Source organism: Diabrotica undecimpunctata, chromosome 9 (genome assembly GCF_040954645.1).
Source record: "Diabrotica undecimpunctata isolate CICGRU chromosome 9, icDiaUnde3, whole genome shotgun sequence".
In the NCBI taxonomy this organism is placed as follows: domain Eukaryota; kingdom Metazoa; phylum Arthropoda; class Insecta; order Coleoptera; family Chrysomelidae; genus Diabrotica; species Diabrotica undecimpunctata.
The window spans coordinates 36,551,687-36,578,740 of record NC_092811.1 but is presented as its reverse complement, the minus strand read 5'-3'; the positions used below and the strand labels follow the sequence as shown (position 1 = coordinate 36,578,740).

The window sequence follows — 27,054 nt, the reverse complement described above, 5'->3', positions numbered from 1 at the left end:
GGCAACGGTTTTGAAATCATAAAAGTCCTTAACCACCATGCACGAGAATGGATTTTTCTGGGCCGCACTAGTAATGATGTTAACAACATTCATCAATGTATAAGCCTTACACACTTTTTTACGTTTTTCTATGATTGCGAAATCTCTGTCGCAATTAAGGAAAGTGTGTCCTTTTACAGGAAATTTATGAATAATTTCCTCAAAAACGTTATTTGCTAGAATGGTCAAATACATGGCGATCATGAACTGATTTTTATTTTGACCCCCACAATTATCCGACCACAAAATAAGCTTTTTCTTTCCGTGATTGCCAATTTCCTTAGTAAGGTAAGTATATAAACAGGAGCTAATTTCCAAGGCACCCCTTCCCCCAAAGTCCTCAGTCCATAAACACATGAATCCCTTTCCTGTGATGGAATCGTGAATTCCTAAGTTACACACTGCAAGCTGTTGTGAATAGTACATTTCGCAGTGAGTTAATTGGGGAATGTACATTTACTGCTGCATATCGAAGGAAAGAAAATAGCAATTACTTGTACATGCATTTTTGGTCTCAGTTGACATTGCTTTTGTAGCAGCCTCTGCTCTCCGATGGTGAAGCTCCTGTTCTGTTACAGCAGCTTTATCTCCTGATTTTATTTGAACAAGCCAAACTATCACATGTGGAGCATGTATCTACTTTAGGCCTTGCAAAAGATAAGTTAAATTTTGATATAAAAATTTCATTATACCATTGTCTAGTCACTGGTAGTTTGTTAGGCGGCTGATAATCCGCACAATATTTCTCTAAAAATGCACGGTACATTCTACTTACGTTTAAATCCGGTGACAAGAAGAGCTTATCCGGGGTTTTCGCCCTTGCGTAGTGGCTCTTAATTTTTGGAAAACTTTCGATATGCTCTATAATCTTGTTAGTCCAGACAGTCTTGAAAATATTTTGTCGAGCCCCTCCTCGTTTTTCTGACATATCCATTTTACCATCAAGAATTTTTTCTCCCAAAAGTTGCACTCTTCTTGGAGTTACGGCAAACGTACTACAAAATGTTTTGAGGCAAACCCTTATTTCAGATCCTCCAGGCAAAAGTAAATGGTAGGTGAAAGAGTGCTTTCTCCTACTTTCACTGGGATGTTCGTACTGACCATGACGTCTCCTTTTGATTAATTGGGGATGAATAAACCTTTGTAGGTAACTTTGCTGCTTACTATAATCAGCCATTTCATAGAAATGATTGTACAACTCAACAAGGTATTCCAGTCTTATGGATCTACATGCTAGTGGACACTTGCATTTTACCTAAAACAATTTTGGATTATTTAGATAGATTTAAACAAAAAAAAATTATTTATGTTTTAACGTATATTTAGATAGGTATCTCTTTAAACCATACTTACATCAGTTGGTGGCATTTTCTTTGTAACGGTCTTTTTATTGACTAGAGAAACATATTCTTCGCCAGAGTTTCTCATTTTCTTGGTTTTATTTTTTTTCCAACTATCAACAACTCTTCTTTTCTTTTTGGACCGTTTTTCTGTAGTTTCATCCATATTCGTTCCAAATACTTATGTTTAAACCCAACCCAACACGTCCAAACAAAAATAATTTAGTAACTGATGCGCCACTCTACATTTAACAGAATTGCACTACGATACTTACAACGTTATGACTTGCACCGCTACTTTATCCCCACTTTCCACGCCGTCGCTAGCCATATCGACATGAAATAAATTTTAGGCGATGGAACATGGCACTTGCAACTCATTTAACTTAAAAAAACCAAATGAGGCATATTGGCACTTACAACGTTATGGAAATGCACGCTTCAAATATAGTTGTCATTAGTAGTTAGATTTTTATTTCAGTTTCTACTAACCGGTATATTATAGCAATACAAGGTAAATAGTGATACAAGGTACTAGATAGTTGGAACTGGTAATAACAACTATACTATTTGTTGTTTATTATTAATTGTGCATTAGAGCCTTAACAGTAAATAGAAGCTTGGTATATGTAAAGTATATTCAATAAAATAGAAACAAATGAATTATATTATTTATAATATTTATTTACATAAATTATTAACATATCGATATTTGTCATATTTGAGTTGCATTGTTTTCCAAATCATTTAATTTTTCCGGTAGTTAATAGTTTTTGGTTAAATTTTTACCACAAAATAAAATTTATAAAATTGGATAAGCAGCATCACTGTTAATATGACATAAATTAAGTCCTCTAGCTATATTCATAAATCCTTTGTCTCCCCAACCTGCTCCCCAAGAATTTGTTATGGTGATGTAATCTTCAGTATATCCTACAGCAAGTACGGCATGATCAATATTTTTTTTAGTACAAGCTGTATCATTAAACACACCCCCTTTATATAGATGATGTAAACCCCAGTTCTTTGTAGAAACACCAACAGAGATAGGACCTACGTTAGCTAAAAAGAAAAATATTCTTAATTAGTAAAATGAGTAGAATAAACAAAAAACAAACCAAAACTAGCAATTAAATGGTCAAACTAAACGTGCATGTAATACAATCTTAAAATCTCATTAAAGAAGATAAAAGTTTTAGCCCAGTCTGGTTATACAAAAATGATGGATTTCACGGCAAAATGTTTCGCAGATATCTGAAGCTTTTAAGACATAGGTGGGGGTTACTAGATGACTAATAGATAAAAAGATACTCCTATTTTTACCTTGCGTTTTTTTTTAAACAATAATTTATGGTCAGAATTTGATTTTTTATCTATAAGTTCTCTCCCTTATAATTTAAATAAACAATATTTATACCATTTTTTTATATCAAGAATATCTTTATTTTCCCATTTTTTCAATTAAAATTGATAAATAATTTACGGAGATATTTGCAAAAAAGCAGTTTTTTTGCACTAATTTATAACTTTAATTAATTTTTTTATTAACAAAATAAAATGTTATTAATACATTTCAACATTGAGGAATTACCGTCCTTTAAATTTGTGCGAAATTTCCCTTCGATGGGTCAAATAGTTTAAAAGTTATTCAATTTGTTTATCCCTGGGACTAATTATTTAAACTATTGAGCTTGCCCTATGCATGATGCTAGACACATTCAGCAAATTTCATAGGATTCTTTAAGACTTAGACTATCTCAGAAGTTAAATGAATATTGAGTTTTCATCGAAATTATTTACAAAATAAACGTTTGAAAAAGGGGTATGTTTTTTACTTATAAACAATTGTAATAACTTCTATATTTTTCAAGCTACAGACTTGTACGTACAACCATTAGATAGCTCTTAAAAAAACTTACATTTAACAAAAAAAAATAAACCTTCTATGAACAATAGGAACGGAGTTAGCGACAATTTTTTTGTTAATTATATCTCCATTGTTTATAAACATTAAGAAGTAAAATTTGCACAAATTTTTCGAAACTTAAAACCTTTCGAAACGAAGTTACTTTCGAAAGATCGACATAGGAAAGTGGAGGGGAAACTGTTTTAGCTCCTCGCTGCAAAATTTAATAATATGGTTACAGATTTATCATTCAAAAGCTTCAACGGTTCTGTAGGAATTTTATCAGGTCCATTTGCTTTTCCATTTTTAGCGTTTCTTATTGCGTATTCTACTTCCTCTTTCAATATGTCTGGCCCAGTTGCATTGATTGTCTGAGTTAAGTTGTGTCTATCGTCTTCAAATAATTCATTCAGGTATTATGTCCATCTTTTTATTTTGTTCTCTAGATCTACAATAAGATTTCCATCTTTGTCTTTAAGTTTACCTATTTGGCATTTCTTTATGCTTCCTGTTTTTTGTTATCTCTTTTACTTTTTTGTGCATATTGAACGCATCGTACTTTTTCTCATAGGTTTCCATTTCTTCACATTGTTCTTTAATCCACTCCTCTTTGGCTTCTTTTATTCTCTTTTTTATGTGTTTATGTATATGTTTATGTATTTATTTCTTTGTATTTGTCTGGGTAATTCTTCATCTTTCTTCTTTGTTCCATCAAGTCTAGTATATCTTGTGTCATCCACCCCTTATTCTTTGTTGTTGTTTTTGTAAGATGTTTCTTTCCTGCTGTTTGTATAGCTGTATTTATGTACTTTAATTTTTGGTTAACGTTGATTGTATCGTTAATTTGTTGCTGCACTGAACGGAGGTTTTCATTTATTTCTTCTCCTGTTTCTTGTCGTATATTTTTGTTTCTAAGTTTATTTAAATCTAGTGCCTTTCTGTGTGGTCTTCTAATCTTTTTTGGTCTCGCCTCTATCACAGTAACTACCGGGTTATGATCAGAGCCTATATCAGCTCCTGGGTACGTCTTAGTACATTTAACAGCATTATGATACCTCCTTGTTATCATAATGTAGTCTATTTGATTTCTCACTATTTTTTCTTTGGTATGTTGTGGAGATGTCCATGTATATAACCGTCGAGGAGGTAATTTGAAAAAGGTATTTGTTATTACGAAGTCTTCACTTTGGCAAAATTGAATCAATCGATCTCCTCTGTCATTTCTGTTTCCGAGCCCATATTTTTCTACTTGTTCTCCTACCTTACCTTGACCCACCTTGGCATTAAGATCGCCCATTAATATGTTAATGTATGGAAAGACTGACTTAATAAGTGAAGACAAACAACCTGCAACAAAAAGGTTCAGACCTGACAGTGAAGTCGAATAAATGAACCAAATTTTAACTTTTAAACCAATGTATGTAAAGAAAATAAAAAAAGTAAAGTTCAATAAACATTGCAAAATTTAATAAGGCAAGTGATGAAAAAATCGACTTATTTTATCAAAGCGGTAAGGCAGATTAGATTAATATTGTATCATATTTGTAAGAAAAATAGAATAAAAATCAATATTGTTAATTATAAAAATACAAACAATTATAATTAATATAAGGAATATAATAATATAATGTGTAAAAAATTACCTAAAATTTAATTTATAAAATATATAAGTATTATTACATCATTGATATAAAATGAAAAAACATATGTTGATTTTCCGGGATTTTCCGAGATTTTTGGGGGGTGAAAATTATGTCATCATTATTAATACTGCGACAGACCATTCGAGCAAATAAAAAAAAAAGTAAGTATTTAGGGTGAATTTCAAATGGACTCAATTTTTCCGTGTTTTCCCATATTTTCCGGCCAGTGAAAACTATGTAGATATTTCGACGAGCTACCCCAGAATAAAAAAAAAAGAGGCTTGCAGCTGCAAAGGAAGCCAAGATAATGTAAATTTTTCCTACGTGTTGCAATTTGAAGTTCCGATGCCGAAAAAAAAAACGGAGCTGAAACAGATATCCTCTCCACTTTCCTATGTCGATCTTTCGAAAGTACCGTCGTTTCGAAAAATTAGATAAATTTTATAGCTATAAGTTTCAATATAAAGTTTAGATTTTCATTCAAAATTTGTGCAAATTTTACTTCTTAATGTTTATAAACAATGGAGATATGATTTTTTTAAAAATAGTCACTAACTTCGTTCCTATTGGTCATAGAAGGTTTTTTATTTTTTAATGTGAGCTTTTTTACCAGCTATCCAATGGTTGTACGTACAAGTCTGTAGCTTGAAAAATATAGAAGTTATTACAATTGTTTATAAGTAAAAAACATACCCCTTTTTCAAACGTTTATTTGAAAACTCAATATTCATTTAACTTCTGAGATAGTCTAAGTCTTAAAGAATCCTATGAAATTTGCTGAATGTGTCTAGCATCATGCATAGGGCAAGCTCAATAGTTTAAATAATTAGCTTCAGGGATAAACAAATTAAATAACTTATAAAATATTTGACTGATCGGGGACAAATTTCGCACAAATCTAAAAGATGCTAATTCCTTGATGTTTAAAGGTATTAATACCATTTTATTTTGTTAATAAAAAAATTAATAAAATTTATAAATTAGTGCAAAAAAACTGATTTTTTGCCAATATCTCTGTAAATTATTTATCAATTTTAATTAAGAAAACGGGAAAATAAAGATATTCTTGTCGTAAAAAAATGACAAATATTTTTGATTTAAAATATAAGGAAAAAAAATTATAAACAAAAAATCAAATTGTGACCATAAATTATTGCTTAAAAAAAACGCAAGGTAAAACTAGGAGTATCTTTTCATCTATTCATCATCTAGTATCCCCCACCTATGTCTTAAAAGCTTCAGATATGAGGGGTGTAAAATCAAAAGCGGCAATCTCCACTTTTTCTTGTTTTGAGTTAGGGACGCCGTCTGTTGCGTTTTTTTATTACCTGTTAGGAAAAACTATTTGTAAGAACCAAAAGCGGTCTTATCTTTATACAAATCGCAGTGAAAAATTCGTGTTGGGATCAAAAGTGGCAATCTCCATAGCTGAGTGCCTACCAAACACGACAATCTCCGCTTCGGCCAATAAAAACCACGTAGCGCTCTCACGTGATCAACACATAGTTAGATTTGCCGTAATATCGTGTTCGTGATATTATAGTTTGTTTTAGTTTTGGGAGACGTTACATTGTTTTTGTGCTTTTCCTAAACTATATTGTGTCTAAGAAATTAGTTTTACATACAAAAAAAGTATTAATTTTTTATCATGGAAGTTAATGCATCTCCTGTCACACCAACAAAGGCACGGAAGCGGATAAGACAACCTGAAAAATGGAAGAAAAATGTTGCAAAACGTCTAAGGTGAGTACTTTTGTGAATGTTATGATTCCATTTAAAACCGGTTGTAAATTTTGTTTTTTTTTTTTCATTTTTCTTAAAAATTTGTTAAGATTTGAACCCACTTCAGTACATATGTTCATAACTATTTTTTGTTGTAGATATTCTGCGAAGAGTATGCCAGAATACCCAACATGTGGGCACAATTCAAAAACATATAAGTGCTGCTTGCTGAAAATGAACGATATACAGAAATTTCATAGCCTATTCTATGAGACCAAAGATAAAGCGACTCAAGATGCCCGAAATACTACACTGTGAATCGTACTGTCCGGCATCGGCCGAAAAATGAAAAGCATTCTCCAAGAAGCACCAGGTAAAATGTTTCATTAGTAATTTTTTATCCAAGGAGAAAATTCCAGTGTGCCAATCAGCTTTTTTGAACGTGCTAGAAATAACAAAACATAGGCTTTCCTACTTGACAAAACGATTTACTGAAACAGGCCAAATACCGATTGAACGCAGAGGTGGTGATCGAAAATCTGCGAAATATCAGGACAAGCTGGAAGGGGTGCAAAAGTTTATAAACCAATTAAAATGTACTGAATCCCATTATTGCTGTTCAGTAACGAAAAAAATGTACCTTCCATCTGAACTCAGCGTCTCTAAATTGTATTCAATGTACACTGCTCAGACAATTCCATCTGAGACTGTAAAGAGATCGTATTTTCGCTATATATTTAACAGAAAATACAATTTGAGCTTTAAAACCCCAAGAGCAAACGTTTGTTCAAAGTGTTTAGAGCTAAGTCAACGCATTAAATACGAGAAAAATGAGCAATCTAAAATTAAACTCATGACTGAAAAACGGCTCCACAAACTTCGAGCCAAAGCATTTTTCCAATTTCTTCAAGAAAACAGAGAAGACCTAGTTACTTTGTCGTTTGACTGCCAAAAAAATTTGGTCCTCTCCAAAGTTCCTGATCAGAGTGCTTATTAATCAAGGCAGCTTTATTTTTATAACTTTACTGTTGTTGAAGGTTCTTCAAAGTCTCCACTTTCAAGGAAAATGTATTTTCATACTGTTGGACTAAGGACATGTTTGGCAAAGGATCAAATGAAATTTCCTCTGCAGTCTTTCATCGACTTAATAACACTGATTTTGAACACAAATTGAGAAGAATTTACGAAAAAGAGAAGTAATAACGGCACCTGACGAATACAAGGAAATTATTTCCGAATCTTCTACTATCGTTGATATGAAGCAAAGCTGTGTTTACGATTGGAAGTCTGCTGTTCAGGAGGTTCTTAAACCAGTAGGAGCATGGGGTTTTCAATTTAAGAACTGTAAAAGGTACATTTTAAAACGATGTAGGACAGGAAATGTTTTAATACGAGGTGAACTTCATTACAAAAATGATTTTGGAACTTTTGTCAGTATTGCACGAAAAGGAAAACAGATTGGCATGATCAATCCAGAAAAAGTTATCTCCGATGCTCACAAAGTAAATAATTTAAAACTGCGTGATGTGCGAAATCTTTTGACCAAACATTTTGGTCTAGACTGAACCCAACTTGATCAGCTTAACTATTATAAAGAGCTTTTTCAACGTTATGAACAAGAAGGAAACGAGAACCTGGAGAATCCTGTTTCAGAGTGAGAGTCTGTCGAACCTGTGAATATATACCTGAACTTCCGGATATTTTAGTTTAAGTGATATGCATATAAATTACTTTTACATATTGTATTATTTTTCAATATCAAAATATATTTTTATTATCTAACTCGCACAATGACGTTTTATTAGTTTCAAAACTGGCAATATCCTTATAGATCATTTTCATATCCGTCAATCTCCAAGCATTGCAAACAAAAACGGCAATCTCCAAACTAAAATATTAAAAAAAAGGAAAATAAATAATTTTTTAAGCGCCTATTTGTGTACATCCGACCACAAACCAAATTTTATATGATTCATCATCAGTTTTATTATTTTAATTTAAGTTTGTTAGTTTCTACAGTTTTTCGCGGTTTCCCAAAATTATGGAAATGGGAGATTACCGACTTTGATTTTACACCCCTCATATCTGCGAAACATTTTTCCACCTTTTTTTTTAACCAGACTGGGCTATTTGTAAAAGATAAGATAAAAGACAAACACATACTGTAGCATTTTTAAATTATTTGGTATATATTGTAATCACCCCGTATGTATTAAAATAGCGAAGAATATTTTAAATGTATTTTTGTTTCCTATCGTACGTATTAAAACAGCGAAATATTCTTTTATTCCTTTTTACGTCGACGAGTTACTCCGTATTTCACCGAGCCCATATGCCGCACATGACCTCGATGCTCAGATTTTTCGTAAAAAGATCTATACTAGATCTTCTGCTTGATGGGCTTAGACCGTCAGTGCGGCTGTTATAAGAGACCTGACGTCTTTTATATGATAATTTAGTGGTGTTGCAGCAGTATTCTAAGTGATATTTTTTTAAGAACTTAACCCACCCAGAGTTGCGTACCCACTAGCCAGTTGCCGCTTATCCCCACCATGTACAATTTTCTTGCGAATGTCGCGCGAAAACCACGCATGGTAAGCACTAGGGTTTTTTGGTTGCTTTATGTCTTACTTAATGTTGTTAGTTTGCTACTGTGTGGCTATCACATTCTTGATTTTCCCTATATCCAGTTATTTGGTGTTTTGGCCGTCTATGTACCATCCTTGCGTTTTTATCGTAGTTCGTTAGCTCTCTCAGTACTCTACTTGAGTGGTTTCGGAGTCCGTTGAATATCTCGTAGGCTCTCTCATCCATTTTTCTTAGTATTTTTTTTTGACCAGAGTATATGTACAGGTATCTCAAAGGTAGATACCTGGGTAGGTTTAATGTGTCCCTTATAATTTGATTTTGGGTGGTCTGGAATTTCTTTTTATTTGATTTGCATGTGTGCCTTCAAGCGACCGAGGCGTATGTAAGCACTGATAGTATAATAATGTTTGCAAATCTTATTTTTGTTTTAAATCTCAGTTTGCTCTTTCTGCCTATTAGTGAGGAGAGCTGTCCTTTGATCGCTTTTGCTTTATATATCGTTTGTTTAACGTGTTCTGTGTACGTTAGTCTTCTATCTAATATTACCCCAAGATATTAAGATATTTAGCTTGTTTTGTCCACTCGATGGGGGTATTTTCTAACATTAACTCTCTTTCTGGTATACTTCTTCGGTATCTGTACATAACGGTATGTGTTTTCTCAGGGCTAAGAGCTATTTTCTAATTTATGTACCATCTTTGAAATCTGTTCAGTGCTCTTTGCAGATGATTAGCTGCAAGATTCGGATTTCCCGAACTGACTGCTATGGCTGTGTCGTCTGCATATAAACTTAGCAGGGATTCTGGCTCTTTGGGTGTATCAGCTGTGTAGCTAGTGTACAGGTATGGTGGCAAGCAACACCGCACCTTGCGGCACCCCGCCTCCAGGGTTTTGACTTCGGATAGGGTTGCCCCTAGCCTTTGCCAGGTATAACGCAGGAACACATGTCATCGCCTGTCAACACATCATCATCATCATGGTGCTACAGCCCTATAAAAGAGCCTCGACCTTCCCAAGTCTATTACGCCAGTCAGTTCTATCCTTTGCCAACTGTTGCCAGTTTGCTGCGCCTATTTGTCTACCATCCTCATCTACACCATCTCTCCATCTGAGTTTTGGTCTACCCCTACTTCTACTTCCCACAGGTTGTGACATAAGGATTCTTCTAGGAGGGTTGTTCTGCTGTGATCTTGCCAGATGTTCTTCCCATCTTAGTCTTCCTATTTTTATAAAGGATACTACGTCTTTACCACCAAATATATGTTTATATCTGTGATATATCTCGTAGTTGTACCTCCTTCTCCAAACATCATTTTCACAGATGCCACCAAATATTCTTCTCAGGATCCTTCGTTCAAATATTAGCAGGAGATTTTCATCTGCCTTGGAAATGGTCCATGTCTCCGACCCATATGTCAACACTGGTTGTATAAGGGTTTTGTATATAGTTATTTTTGTTTTTTGGCTTAAGTTTCTGCTTCTCATATGTCTACTCAGTCCAAAATAGCATTTGTTTGCTAGGATTATACTTCGCTTGATTTCTTCCGTCATGACGTTCTTCTTGGTGATCAGGGAGCCTAAGTATGTAAATTTGTCCACCACTTCAAAGGTAGAATTATCAACCGTGAATTGGTGGCCAATGTTTATAGCTCTATTGTTGGGTGTTGATGCCATTATCTTAGTTTTATTTTCATTTACTTGCAGGTTCATCGCCTGTCAACACCTGAGCTTTTTTCCATCTATCCGGGATATCTTGTCTTCTTCTGTAGGTACTATGCCATTTTCTCCGTGTAAAGGGGATATTGGCTTTTTGTCATTTCAAAGTATTTCAAATAGTTTCCAGAACGCGGAATTATTTGGATTTAATTCCTGGATATAGTTGTTTCTATGGGTTTTGCAGTTATTTTTTGACTTCCCTATCTAGTTCTTTTGCAATGCTTGTTCATTTTGTAGAGCAGGCCTTAATGCTAGACTCTATCGAATGCCTTGCTGACGTCCAGGAAGGGTGCGGCTGTGTACATTTTTTCGTTGAAGTATTTTGTGACGAATTCAGTCAGTCTTAGTACCTGTAGTTCATATGAGTGTTTACTTCTAAATCCGAATTGAGCCTCTGGTATGGTGCCCAGTGCTTGCGATTGTTCGTTAAGCCTAGTTAGTATTACTCTTATTATCACATTAGGTATATGTAGTACTAACAATGATATTAATAATTAAAATTTAGTCGATTTTAACAACAAACACAAACAAGTCTGGCTAGTTGGCTCTGCCAAAGCCATTTTTCAGCAAAAAAAAATATATAAATGAGGATATCTTCATAAAAAATTTGATCTGGATAGCATTATTCTAACTATTGACATTCGACTTGCACTTACTTACCGATAGCTGAAATTAAATCATGATCAGACTTTTTTACTCTCTTATATCCTGAAAGAGTAGTAATCACTTTTGGCACATCTTTTTTACATTTTTCCATTTTCTGAACAAATGGATAATTCGCTTCGGAGCTGATACCATGCTTTTTAACAAAGCTATAAACCCACACGGGGGCTCCACCCTTGTGACCATTGGGATGGCAGTCGATAACATTTTGTGGACTCAAAGGAATTCTTTGTTTTTTGTGAATTGCTATTTGTCCCTCTACTGCTTCAAGCTAAAAATAACTAATTTTAAAGAACCTTGTGACTCATAACAGTTTGTAAGCCACTGCCTATTATCACCAAATGCGAGTCCAGAGATGTCAAATCGGAGATCATCCGCACCAATCATGTATTCAAACTACAGCCCATGTGCGATGCCTTTATTGGTAGTACAAGAGTACACTCTCAGAAATTGATCGACGTTCACAACAATGTTACTTACAGAAGTCACCCAGTCTAAATAACATTCAACTGCTGCAAACACTTTCCAGATAAGATCCATCTTCCCGACTTAGAACCACTGAAGCTTAGCAAGATTTATACTGAAGACCTAGAGATAGCCCATCGCAAACTCAATCGGTATTCTGAAGAACTCGACAAACTAATCAATGAACTAACATCTGAGCTGGTTTATGATCTTAACGATAGTCGTAATTTTGACTTATGTTGTTCTTTACGTTATATGTGAATATAGATACAAGATAGAAATTGGCAATACCAATGACAATGACCATCCGTCTTCTCCACCAAGATACCCAGGAAGTCTTCGCCAGGAATTGGAGGAAGATTCTTTCAAGACGAAGACCCAGTATCCACCTAAGCGACTCCATACATGAAGAAGAGCAGATCCAACTGAATACCAACAAACAGACAGTCTAAAAGTTGCTGCAACGCATCAACTTTCATCTAAAAGGGGAGCTCTTATATGCATTGTACCAACCAATGTTACTTAATATAAATATATATATATATATATATATATATATATATATATATATATATATATATATATATATATATATATGTGTGTAAAAAAAATAAATAAATAAATATTTAAATAAGCACAGTATAACACTCACACCAGCAAATATCCAACACGCTGGAAGTCCTCCTCGAGACCTTACAGGTAATACTGCACCCTTCTTTCTCCAATCAACGGATATTGGCAATTTTTTATATGGATCCGCTTGATAAATTCCTAAACTATCTTTAAACGTTAGTTTTGTTAAAACTTGTTCATTTAAAAAATTCTGGAACTCTTCTTCGGTCCAATCGGCAAATGGAGTAACACCCTTGAACCATTGCACCTCCCCTCTTTCGTATCTGGCGTTGTGATTTTCAATTTCACGAAGATTGTTTTGAAAAATTTGAAATCTAAGTTTGTCTTCTGCATGTTCATAATGTCTAGAATATTCATCCTAAAAGGAGATCAGAAATAAATAGTTCATCGCTTTCTTTCTTCATTATAAATATAGGCAAGTTAAACAGAGACAGCTGGATAGCTGTATGAAAACAGCATTGTACGAAAAATTACTGCTTGTTATTTCCAAATAGCATTATCATTATTACAAGAAGTCAAATAAAACGCTTATCTTGAAAGAGATCCATTGCTCGTAATCATCCAGCTTAGCGGTGATTGCCACAATAAGACAGGCAATAAAAACGATTACTTTCATTATGTTGTTGTGCTACAAAGAAAATACTTTTTAGTTTTATTTAAATTGTGCAATATAAAATTAATATTATGGTAATAGTCGATCTAAAAAGAAAAGCAACTGCAATTTTGGAGGCACTAAACAAGTGGCTGCATACTTTTTGTGTCTACTGTATAATGAGAACTTTAAAATTATTGGTTCATAGAAAAAACAATATTTTTCATTGATATAATCGTTTAAATGAGGGTGTTTTAATATTTTTATAACATAGCTTCAATATACAACTACAAGATATTTGTTCAGTAGCATTGTCTATTTGTATATAATAGGCGAAGCTCAACCGTTCATGCGTAATGTAATGTACATGTTCCTTAATGTAGGACTGTAGGAGCTAGTTTGAAGATAACAGCAGAAAAGGAGAAATTTGTTAAGAAGAAGGCAATACTAAGCTTGTTTGACATGAGCAAGTTGAGTCAGATTTATCTTAAAAAGGATCTAAACAACTTCTAAAAATGCCTCCAGGCCTATTGACAAAAGATCTTAAAAACTGTTCTTAAAAAAACTGTAAAAGATCTTAAAAAAAAATTTTAATATCATGCAATGTAAAACCCCCTAAATGATTTGAATGACCTCAAAATTTATACCACTGTAAAGTAATTTAATTAAAATTGGTCTTAGATTTTAAAGAGAGCTCTACAAATAAAACAAGATAAAAACAAATAAATGTGAAAATATATAAATATTTCCATAACATAAATAAAAAGTATATAAATCTACACCAGTATTATATAAATAACAACAATATTTATCATATACGAACATAGGTATGCAAGGTAAACTGGACCTACCCTGATGAAAGAACAACGAGTCAGCTTGATCACATCTTAATATATTACAGGCATGAAACGGACGTAATAAACTGCAGAAGTTATAGAGGCGCAAACATAGACTCAGACAATTGCCTAATGATCTTAACATTAAGGTCTAAAATTTCAAATGCTAGTAAAGAAAATAAAACGGATACAAAAAAATGGAATGTGCAAAAGCTGAGAGATGCGACAATTGCAGAACGGTACTCGGAAAACATCACTAACAAGCTAAGGCGTCAAAATGTAAATGAAGAAAGCTAGACAGATATAAACTTCTACTGGACCAGATTAAAGAACGACATTGAAGTAGTAGCGAAAAAGGAAATAGGAGTAGAAATTTGTGCCTGTAGAAATCATTGGTTTGACGATGAATGCAAGAATGCAACAAAAGCAAAAAATGAAGCGTACAGAAAGATGCTTACCCGACGAACTAGAACAACTGTAGAGAATTACCAGACAAAGAGAAGACAAGCAAAGAGGATACACAAAAGAAAAAAAAGGAAACCACCTAAATGAGGAACTTAAATACACATAAAACCTCAAAAGAGAGAAAAATTTCAAGGCATTTTAAAGGAAGGTAACATCAACAGAAAAGAATTCAAGGCAATCACAAGACAATGCAGAAGTCAGAATGGCGACCTATTAACAACAACGAAAGATGTATTGAATAGATAGGTGGAATACTTTAACCAGACACTTAATATAGAGGAAGAAGAAGAAAACCTGGAAAACGAAAAAAATTAAGTAAGGGAAATAGACGAGAGGGAAGCGGAACCACCAACGATTCTTGAAGTAAAAGATGCAGTTAAAAAACTAGCTAGAAACAAATCAGCCGGAATAGATAATCTTTCAGCTGAACTATATAAAGAAGGTGGACATGATACCATAATGGCATTACAGCAGCTTAAAAGAGAAATATGGACACAGAAATTCCTCTCCAATGATTGGAATATTGGAATACTTTGCACCATACACAAAAAAGGAGATATCTTTGAATGCTCTAACAACAGACGAATTACGTTTCTAAATGCAGCGTATAAAATATTTTTTACAGTACTATGTTATCGTATGGCACCATATGCAGAACGGATATTAGGAAAATACCAGGCTGGTTTCAGAGGTGGTAAATCAACAATTCATCAGATTGCAATCCTGAAACAAATTTTAGAAAAAACAGTCGAATATGGCATTAATACTCATTATGTATTTGTAGACTACAAAACAGCTTACGACTCTGTGAATAGAAGAGAAATGTTCAAAGCAATGAAAGAGCTAGGAATATCAAATCAGTTGGTAAATTTAACAAAACTAACTCTTGAAAAAGTTGAATGTAGAGTACGAATTCAGGGGGAACTGTCGGAAATTTTAAAAACAAATAACGGGCTGCACCAGGGAGACTTTCTCTCCTGTATACTGTTCAATCTGGCTCTGGAAAAAGTAATACATATGTCACAAATCACAACTACTGGTTCAATATAATAAATCAGTGCAAATCCTGGCCTATGCTGATGACATCAATATTTTAGGAGAACAGAAAACGCTATACGAGAGGCGTATATAGCATTAAAAGAATCAGCTACAAAAATGGGTTTAATAATAAACAATAACAAAACAAAGTTTATGACGAACATTGTCAATGCCACTCTTAGACTCTTCTACTTTTTATCCCCATGGAAAGAAGCCAATACAATCATGCTCCTTAAAAAGGGCAAAGCCCGGACCGATTTGTACTCTTATAGGCCGATTTCTCTACTAAACGTCTTGGCTAAGATACTGTTTTAAATCGTGTACAGACGCAAAATGTGCTCTATCTCGTGATCTCAGTGTTAGTACCGCGAAACACGTGTTCAGAAACCGGTACCCGGACAGATTCCGCGTATGAAAAACAACCACGAGTGTAAGCCTGTCAATACCGCAAGTGTGTGCAGCAGAAAAATTGGTAAGACTTTCTATAAACTTAATTTGCTATAATCTGTATAACCTTTTACCACATATCCTTATTTATTTAAACCAGCCCCATGTAATACAGTCCCCATTAACTGAAATTATATTCATAATTTCACATGTGTACACCCTTTTTGTATACCCACGTTACACTTATACCCTCAATTTGCTCTACGCAGACGATACAGCTCTCGTAACAACAACACGAGACATAAATGCATTACTTAGGTCTGCCCAAAATCACCTTGACCTGGTCGACAGGTGGTGCGGGAGAGTGACAGTAAAACCTAACCCGAACAAAACTCCGATGATTCTGTTTAGATACCCCAGTCTCAGTAGATTCACCTAATACAAAATAGCCGGAATAAACAACCTTAGACTCTAGGGCGACCGACTCCAACTCCGTAACCAGATTGAGTACCTAGGTGTGGTGTTTACTCAATCACTAAACTGGAGGACCGATCTGGAGGTAGTCTGTAACAAGGTTAGGACTAGAGTCTGTCTACTCAATGCCCTCTATGGTAAGTTCGGACGGATACACACACGTACATTCATACATACTTACAAAACAGTTATCAGATCAGTGATTGAGTATAGATTTAACCTCTATATTTTGATCAACCGCCACTTTACACAAAGACTACTGGGATTGGAACGGAAAATCCTGCGTAGAGTAAACAACAAACAACGCGACTACCTCTCCGCCCTCATTCATCAACTGTCGAACATCCAGCCCATAGATGAGAGGCTCTTCTCTCTGATCAATCAAAACCATTCGTGGCCAAAACTTCAGAGCCCAAAACATCTTGAAAACTACCTGCTCATCCATCGGCAATGTATTCAAAAGACGACCTAAACCCAAACTCCCTTTCCTACTCACAAAATTACTGACCTTTGCCAACAACGAACTCCCTGATGAATACATTGACACCCTGGAGGCAACTCCTCTTTTTTATCGCTGCAATAACCAGGAAATACTCACTTTGAGCTTGCTGAACAGGGAGGAATTGGTTTTTTGTAGTTTCTCGATCCCATTGCACAATAATACCTGTCTGTTGCAAAGGATACAGCCACAGCTGCCCTCACGCGATGCACAATTTGTAAATTTGTATACGTATTAATTAAATTAAACTTATATACTATTAAAGTCAGTCAATTTATAACCATATTTTCACTAAGGATCTTCCTCTGCAGACGCACCCAAAGAATCGTACTACCAGTGAAACCAATTCAACGACAAAACCCAACTCTTAAAAAAACACGTCCTGAAGAGGTGAATGACCTAAACAGGACAAAAAAGCACCAACAGTAAGGACCATCGAGACAATTAACTATTTACACAAACTGTTTTATAGTATTATGTATTGCCATTTACTAAATAAATAAATCTTTATAAGATTTATAAGTATATTTATAATCTTTTAGTTTAATATAAAATATAATTAAGAATACTGAATATTTGTACTACTAGAAAAGAAGACAGTTACCCTTAATCTTGACCAAGTTCACAAAAAACTTTAAATGCTCTAACAAATTTCCGAATACTTATACCCAACAACCTCTGATGTAAATGGGGTGGATCGTGCCCCTTAAAAATAATTTACTATTTTCATGAGCCACGATCTGTTTAGCGCACGATTTTAGATATCCCAACATATAATATTTAAAATCGGTAAGATAGTTTCGAAACAAATTCAGATTTCTGCTTTAATCTGGAGCCTTCTAAAAATTGCAAGGCATAGCCAGACGTTGATAAAGATGTTAATAGAGACATGGGGAATCTAAAATTTGCATTCCAAGACATGTCTCGTCAACTAAGCTTTATCAACGTCTGGCTATGCCTTGCAATTTATAGAAGGTTTAGATTAAAGCAGAAATCTGAATTTGTTTCGAAACTATCTTACCGATTTTTCTATCAGATGTCGCTATTGCGTCCATAACGAAGCCATTTTATTGTTGCTTCCTAATAAGACAGAGAAGATTATTTTTCACGTTAAGAACGGCTATGAATAACTGTTCTGATGAGACTTATTAAGTCGAAATACGTATCAACAGATACATAGACGCTTTGAACGTGAAATCAAATCTTTTCTGTCTTTTTCATCATATTGTTCTGAAGCTATTTTCTTGTGGCATTTTAAATTAATTACTATTTAAATGGGAATAAGCCACAATTAAAGGTTAAAATACGTTTATTGACGTTTCAATTTCCACTTCGGAAATCGTTCTCAAAATACTTTGTATTTATATATATCAAAGTATTTTGAGAACGATTTCCGAAGTGGAAATTGAAACGTCAATAAACGTATTTTAACCTTTAATTGTGGCTTATTCCCATTTAAATAGTAATTAATTTTTCATCATATAATATTTATTTAATTTATATCGTTCGAGAATTAATTGTCATCTTAATTGTTTTTTTACTGTTTGTCAGATAAGTTTTCTGATTTAAATAATTTATTGCTTTAACTTTTTCACGTTTTCCTTAAATATCAAGTTTGAAATATTAATTCCTTCTTTCTTTATCTTTGATAAACCGAACATTTGACTTTATCTCTGAAGTCTTCATCAGGTCTTTTGGCGTTTCAGCATTATTAGCCCAGATCACTTTACTTACGTCCGACGGTCACTGCTGAGACTTTCGAGGAGACCACAAATGGCTCCATAAATATATAGTTATACATATACATATACATATACATATACATATACATATACATATACATATACATATACATATACATATACATATACATATACATATACATATACATATACATATACATATACATATACATATACATATACATATACATATACATATACATATACATATACATATACATATACATATACATATACATATACATATACATATACATATACATGTACATATACATATACATATACATATACATATACATATACATATACATATACATATACATATACATATACATATACATATACATATACATATACATATACATATACATATACATATACATATACATATACATATACATATACATATACATATACATATACATATACATATACATATACATATACATATACATATACATATACATATACATATACATATACATATACATATACATATACATATACATATACATATACATATACATATACATATACATATACATATACATATACATATACATATACATATACATATACATATACATATACATATACATATACATATACATATACATATACATATACATATACATATATATATACATATACATATACATATACATATACATATACATATACATATACATATACATATACATATACATATACATATACATATACATATACATATACATATACATATACATATACATATACATATACATATACATATACATATACATATACATATACATATACATATACATATACATATACATATACATATACATATATGTACATACACATACACATACATAACACAACGCAAATAGCAGAGAAGATCAAGTACCAAAAATATTAACAAGAAACGCCCAGATATTTCCCAATTTAATTTTTTCTTTTGAGTTTTGTTTCAATCCTCTCAGTACCTACTTACCATGACTTCGAAGTTCTTGTACCTCCTATGTATGTTTCAGTATTTAAGCAGTTTCTTTCCCATTCTTCAGGATTTTGTTGTGTTATTTGTTTTTTTACTTCGCTATCTTTTTCTCTATATTCTTTATGAACTTCATTGTTGTTTATAGTCAGTCATTTTCTGTAGTTGCTTTTTTATTCAATTATTCTTTTTGTTGGTTCACTTATTTTATAATAGTGCTGTTTATTTGTTATGTTTTTTCTCTCCAAGGGCTTCGAATGCTACATGTTTTATACTCGCCTTTATATGCTCGTGTATTTCTTAGATGTTGCCGTATCTAAATTCTATTAATTTTTGGCCTGAACGTTGTTTGTATAAATCTCTTATTAATTGTTTTTTTGGAGTAGTTCTATATTGTATTGTTTTTCTCTTATAGTGTTCAACGGTTTTTCTGTAGAGGGAGTTTATGTTTCCAAAGAATGCCCATTTTTGCTGTCAGTAGTTTATGGTCTACTATGAACTACAAATTCTGTTAACCAAAGTAGTGCGAAAAGGAGAACTATACGGCCTAAGATGAATGTAAGAAAACCAAAACAATGGTAATTTCAAAAAAACACACAACAGTTATAAACATACTAGTCAATAAAAATCTAGTTGAACAAGTGAAAAAGTTTAAGTATCTAGGCTGTTGGATACATGAAACCCTAGACCAAGAACAAGAGGTTAAATGTAGAATAGAACAGGCAATAAACACCTTCTTAAAGATGCGACAGTTACTCACTACCCGTAATCTTGACGTGTCGCTACGATACCGCATGATAAAGTGTTATGTATATAGTGTACTATTACATGGCGTGGAAGCGTGGACGTTAACAGTCAGCTCGTTACGACGTTTAGAGAGCTTTGAGATGTGGGTATTTCGTCGTATTCTGAAAATTTCATGGACTGAGCGCGTTAGAAATGAAGAAGTTTTAAGGCGTATGAATAGAGAACGTGAACTCACAGAAATTGTCAAGAAGCGTGAAACGTCTTATCTTAGACAAATATTTAGACACGACAGGTATAACTTCCTTCAGCTTATTATAGAAGGGAAAATAGAAGGCAGACGCGGCCCGGGTAGACGACAAATGACCTGGCTGCGCAACATCAAAGATTGGACAGGATTAGACTTTTAAAGTTTAATAAGGAAAGCCCAAAATAGGGAAGACTTTTCAGAGGTCATCGCCAACCTTCGCTAAGAAGACGGCACCTAAAGTAGAAGTTTATGGTCAGTTCCACATTTTGCTCCTTTACTGACTCTCACATCCATTATCTTTATTGTGGTATCTTGTTTGACTATTACCTAGTCGATTATCGATTTCAGCTTTCGTGTTTCTTGCTTCCATGTATATTAATGAACATTTTTATTTCTCAAGAATCCGTTAATGGTTTTTAGGTTGTTTAGTTCGCATAATTTAATCACACGTTCTCCGTTATCGTTTTGTTATTCCTTTCCAAATCTTCCCACTACTTTATCGTTTTCTTTTCTTCTGGTTCTGCGGTTAAGGTCATCTGTTATAATTATCTCCACGTTCTTCTTGATTAGCTCTATTTGGTTTTGAAGTTGTTCCATAAAATTTTCTTTTTTTACTCTCGAGGAATTGTTTGTTGGTGCATATACTCCGAGTATCACTGTCTATTTACCGTATATGTCTATATACATTTTAATTAACCTCTCGTTGATTGACTTCCATTCTCCTATAGTACTCCCACTCCTGCCTTTGCTCTACATTTCTTATTAACTCCGCTCCAGCAGTGGATATGTTCTTCTATTGTTTCCGTTTCATTTCCTTTCTTTTTTGGTTTCTGTTGTTATTAGTACGTCGGTGTTGCTTTCTCTAAACTCCTCGATCACTTCCGTTGCCATTTTGTTCCATCCTTGTATATTCCACGTTGCACATAAAAATGTTCTATCTTATCTTCGTTTTGATTTTTAGTTGAGCTTTGATCTACATAAACAAATAATAAATATATTAGGTGGACTCCGTCCATCTAATTACCTACGAAACTTAATCGGCCTGATCTTTCTACTGGTCAAAGGTATAGTAATATTTAAAGGTAAAAAGCAAATATTCAGTTATGGTTATATCAGGAAATCTTGTTAGGAGTCGACAAATAAAATACATACATAAAACAAAAACAATATATTCAACAACACAATGATGTCGGTAGCTAAATGTACATACAAGTAATAAAAATACACTAGGAACTATGAAATGGTGGTGTACACATAAAAATAAGTAAAAAATTTTCAATAAAATCCTTTAGAAAAAGGTATATAAAAAACCCAGTCGGGCTATGTTAAATAGACAAAACGTTTTCGGAATAAGTATTCCATCATCAGTGTCAGGTTAATACATGAATGTAGCCACTAAATATGGAGATAAAAACCCTTTAAAAATTACTAAATGAAATTTAGTTTACATTATGTCTTGTTTATAATTAAGATGGTAAAGTTACCGTTGGATTGGTAACATGGCGACATATGACTACATTAAGTTGCAAGTCCTGAGACGGTATGTCTACGAGGACTTTATTAAAGCAACTCAATTGCTATACCTCAGTGGCTCAGTTGCAATAATTGTTATGCATTTTAAACATGCATAACAATTATAGCAAATAACAAAAATTAATCAAATATAAATTTATAAGAATATAAAAAGGTTACCGAAATAAAAAGTTAACCAAACCGCACGTGATTATGTTGATTATCTATCTAGCACTGTTATTTAATGATGGGGAACTAAATGTTCGTAATTATGTTTATTGAAATTTCTTAATAGCTGGTGGAAAGTTCGTAAGAAAATATTGAATGTAAAAATCAGTAGTTACTCTCAACTACAGGTGAAGACATGGATGAACTTAGATTCTCCCAGATGATTGAAAAATAATATGACAGAATACCATATTATTCGCCCAGATAAGTGGAGATACTAAGATTATGTTAACTTACAGTAATTCCTGATGACTGCTGCACTATTTCACTGAAGTTAATTTACTTTACTATAATACTTTACTTGTATCAAGCACTGAAGATAATTAAAATTAAAGGAACTCTATAACTATATTTAATCTAATATAGTATTAGATTAAAAGAACTCAAATATAGAAGTGTATACACACTTAGAAAGAAATTGCACAGATAACGCGACACAGAGACGATAATGAGCAGAGCACCTTTACTCGACGAATGCCCAACGGGAAGTAACTTGGTTCCTCTAAAATTTTACCAAACTACCCAAGAAAAGGTGAGGGTATCTCCTCCCCAAAAATGATAGGCCAGCTTAGATGGGTTTCTAAGAAGGTAAAAAGATTCTAATGATCACCAAAACTAACGGTACCCTTCTAGCTAGGAACGTGATGAAATATAAAATCCCTTGCATTAGATTATTATAGAAAAACATTTCTACGTGCCCCGACGATATCTAACAACTTTATCATAAAGGAACCCGGCCTTAGAGACGGAAAGGAATTACCCGAGGATTACCTAAACCGTCGTTTTTAAATAAGTAGGTAGATTGTTCCCCTTAATATTTCGGTAATTTTGAATAAACTTTCCTAATGGTTAACCGACTAACCGCGCATATATTATTTGCAAATACTTCCATCGGCGTCTCAGCAACGGGGTAAAAGGATTATAAATAATTTAATATATTAATTATAAAAAAAATGTTACATCAGTAACCAAACTGTTTATGATAAAAATAATAAACAAATAGAGTTGCCATATAACTATACTATACTATATTCGCCTAACAGAAAAGTAGAATATACAAACTAGGGACGCGTGATATATTCATTCCAAGTATCTAGAGATGCTGAAGAGGTATTTACTTGTTACAAAATCACTTATACTGTAACTGATTATATACAAAAGCGTATCAAAAGTAACAAGTAGAAACTCACAAGTAACGATAATCTACACCTCTAAACAAAGACGCATAATTTGCAGTTTTAACAGATATGGATTCAGTAATCCTTACGAATCATATTTATGTCTGTTGAATTATATAAATATAATTTTTACTTTTAATAGCTCTATATATGTGTGTTGGTATATTTATAGTGTTGGTTTATAATTATAGTGTTATTTAAATAAACTTAAAAATGTGAACATTTTTAAGGTGTTTGCTGTTTTCTCTCAACTGAAGTAAGTAAATTTAATATTATTTTGACTCTATTATAATAATTAGTATGATGATAAAAGGGTTGCAAGTGTGAGTCCATAATTGAACAAATATATTAAAAAGTTCAATACTCACAATCTAATATTTACTTTCAAAGTTTTACAGAAGCGATCGGTTTCGAGGCTTACAATATTTGCCTCATCCTCAGGCCCAGCAAAGAGTTTGTTTTGTTAAAAAACAATAATATAGATATCGCCAATAAGAAGTTTTCCGCTTACATCCAGGGTACTGTCTGTCTTCATATTTTCCTTTTGACACTATCATTGTAGTGAGGTGATATGTTGATCATTATATATGTATGTAAATAAAAGGTCTTACAAAATAAAGACCTTTAGGTCTTAACCTTGTAAGAACCTGTGACAAAAACAACAAAAAAAGGACATCCTACTGCATAATATGTGATTTTCCATCTTCCACAAGTTTTTAAACTATATACAGTCCGGATGTGGCAGCTTATACTGTATGTGTATTTGTCTTTAACCACTTTTAATTTTATTACAAACCAGAAGAGAATCATACCTTTTTAATAATAAAAAAACTTTGACAAAAAAAACTAGAACATCCAAGAAGTATTTTAAGGATCAAAGACAACAACCTTTAGCAACAGTTACACAGTTAGAACACATTAATGCTCTACTATATTCCCAAGAGTCTTTTATTTACAACATATATTATGATCAACATATCACCTCACTACAATAGATAGTGTCATAAAGGAAAAGATGAAGACAGACAGTACCCTGGATGTAAGCGGAAAACTTCTTATTGCCGATATCTATATTATTGTTTTTTAACAAAACAAACTCTTTGCTTTGTCTGAGGATGAGGCAAATATTGTAAGTCTCGAAATCGGTCGCTTCTGTAACACCTTGAAAATAAAGATTGTGATTGGGAGTATTGACCTTTTTAATATATCTGTTCAATTATCTATTATCTATTATTTTATTAGAATATTAGCCTGTAAATAATATTTTGCAGGTTTGTATATACAGTCACTAAAACAAATTAATATGTCGGACACGGATTCTGCCGATGAACTCGCAAACACACCTTTAACTCTCCCCAAAAAGAGATCTAAAAAAGGCCATTTAAGCGTAGACGTTAAAGAAATAATTGTAAACGTGTATAAGCACGAGTTACGAGAAAATCCTGCATTAATATTGTCCGCTGTTGAGAAAAGAGTAGCCGATAAAGTTGGAGTATCGGATAGTTCTGTGTTTAAAGTTATTAGAGAATATAAAACTACACACACATTAGTTGCACCAAAAAAATGTACCACTCGTAAAGGCAAACTCGAATCTGTAGATGATTTTGACAAGGTAGCGATAAGAAGAGTAGTGCATCAATTCTTTTTTAGAAATGAAATTCCCACGATAGATAGAGTTCTACAACAGGTCAACGACGACCCCAATCTACCTGATTTCAAACGTACTACTTTTTACAAGCTTTTGAAAAAACTTCAATTCAAATTTGAAAAACGTGGCCGGAACAGTATGCTTACAGACAGAGATGACCTTGTAATCTGGAGAAGGGAATTTTTAAGGCAGATAAAAGATCATAGGAATGGCAATCGTAAAATATATTATTTAGATGAGACTTGGATTAACGCTGGTCATACTAAATCAAAAACATGGATTGATCAGTCACCTCATCAAGACAAGCATTTTTGGATGGACTCTCGACAGGTCTGAAAAATCCATCAGGTAATATTTTTTGTTGAACATTGAAATTGATAAATAATATTTAAATTTTTAGGTAAAGGAAAGCGACTGATTATTTGTCACATAGGCAGCGAAGACGGATTTGTTGCTGACGCTCTATGGAGTTTTGAATCAAAGAAAAGTGGAGATTACCATGAGGAAATGGATGGAAAAGGTTTTGAGAGTTGGTTTGAAAAAACGTTACCCAAATTGGAAGCAAATTCTGTGATTGTAATGGACAATGCGTCGTATCATTCCAGAAAATCTGAAAAGATCCCCACCACATCTTCTAGAAAAGCGGATATCCAAGAATGGCTACATCTAAAAAGCATCCCCTTTGACGACTCACTTCTCAAAGTGCAACTTTTAGCACTTGTTAATCAACATAAAAAACAGTATGATAAATACATCATCGACGAAATGGCGAAAAGTCAAAATAAAATTGTTTTAAGATTGCCACCATATCACTGTGAGTTGAATCCCATAGAACTGATATGGGCAGATATAAAAAATTATGTAGCAGCTAAAAATACAACTTTTAAGTTTGCCGACATGAAAAATTTATATGATGAAGCTCTATCCACCATAACTCCGCAAAAATGGAAAAAATGTGTACAGCATGTTACCCAAAAGGTGGAACCAAAAATGTGGGAGTTAGATAATTTAGTAGAAGCCAGAGTAGATTCAATTATAATAAACCCTGACGATGATAGTACATCAAGTTTCTCAGAATAATATTTTGCACTAAGTTTAAGTATTTGTGGATTAGGCCTGCGGGGGAAACCACATAAAAAAACGCACCATTATCACTCTACCTCTATGGTGGTGTGGAAATAAGTTCTCTTCTTCTTGATGTGCCTATCGGTGACGAATGTTGGCGATCATCATGGCAATCTTCACCTTATCTCCCACAGCGCGGAAAAGCTGCATAGATGTTGTGTTGAACCAGGTTCTGAGGTTCTTCAACCAGGACGTTCTTCTTTCTGGAACCCGTTGTCCAAATATTTTTCCTAGCAGGATGGCTTGTAGAAGGGTATATCTGGATTCATTTCGCATAATGTGTCCAAAGTACTGTAACTTTCGAGATTTGATGGTGGTCAGTACCTTTCGGTTCTTCATTCTTCTGAGGACCTGCTCATTGGTGACTCGGTCAGTCCACGGGATTTTAAGTATTCTCCGATATAGCCACATCTCAAATACTTCCAATTTTCTGCACATATCTTCGTTCAAGGTCCACGATTCAACACCATAAAAAGAACAGAGAAGACGTAGCATCGCAGCATTCTTACTTTTGTATCAAGAGAGAGGTTGTGGCTCTTGAAGAAGGCCCCCATCCGGTTGAAGGTGGATCTAGCTTTTGATGTGGAAATGAGTAGCAATGATAAATAAAAGATACGAAATAATTCGAAATTACATAAACA

At 33.4% G+C, this 27,054-nt stretch overlaps 2 protein-coding genes across 2 annotated transcripts; one reads left to right on the top strand and one right to left on the bottom strand.

Moving 5' to 3' along the window:
• Positions 1–2,181: 2,181 nt before the first annotated feature.
• On the bottom strand, positions 2,182–21,613 carry LOC140450531 (cathepsin L-like proteinase). The gene is made up of 4 exons (XM_072544188.1): positions 21,569–21,613; positions 12,736–13,074; positions 11,616–11,889; positions 2,182–2,441 (listed from the first exon to the last, which is right to left on the bottom strand). Exons 1-4 carry the CDS (start codon positions 21,611–21,613, stop codon positions 2,182–2,184), a joined length of 918 nt encoding a protein of 305 aa, XP_072400289.1.
• A 3,330-nt stretch (positions 21,614–24,943) lies between these two features.
• Positions 24,944–26,368, top strand: LOC140450530 (uncharacterized). The gene is made up of 2 exons (XM_072544187.1): positions 24,944–25,505; positions 25,689–26,368. Exons 1-2 carry the CDS (start codon positions 24,944–24,946, stop codon positions 26,366–26,368), a joined length of 1,242 nt encoding a protein of 413 aa, XP_072400288.1.
• The last annotated feature ends 686 nt before the right edge of the window (positions 26,369–27,054 follow it).

Excerpts from the sequence above, each read along its gene's own strand:
- LOC140450530 (XM_072544187.1), top strand. The coding sequence starts at position 24,944 with ATGTCGGACACGGATTCTGCCGATGAACTCGCAAACACACCTTTAACT. Across the intron at positions 25,506-25,688 it reads AGATCATAGGAATGGCAATC|GTAAAGGAAAGCGACTGATT; the intron begins GTAAAATATATT and ends TTAAATTTTTAG.
- LOC140450531 (XM_072544188.1), bottom strand. The coding sequence starts at position 21,613 with ATGGCAACGGAAGTGATCGAGGAGTTTAGAGAAAGCAACACCGAC. Across the intron at positions 13,075-21,568 it reads TTAGAGAAAGCAACACCGAC|GATGAATATTCTAGACATTA; the intron begins GTACTAATAACA and ends ATCTCCTTTTAG. Across the intron at positions 11,890-12,735 it reads CGTGTTGGATATTTGCTGGT|CTTGAAGCAGTAGAGGGACA; the intron begins GTGAGTGTTATA and ends AGTTATTTTTAG.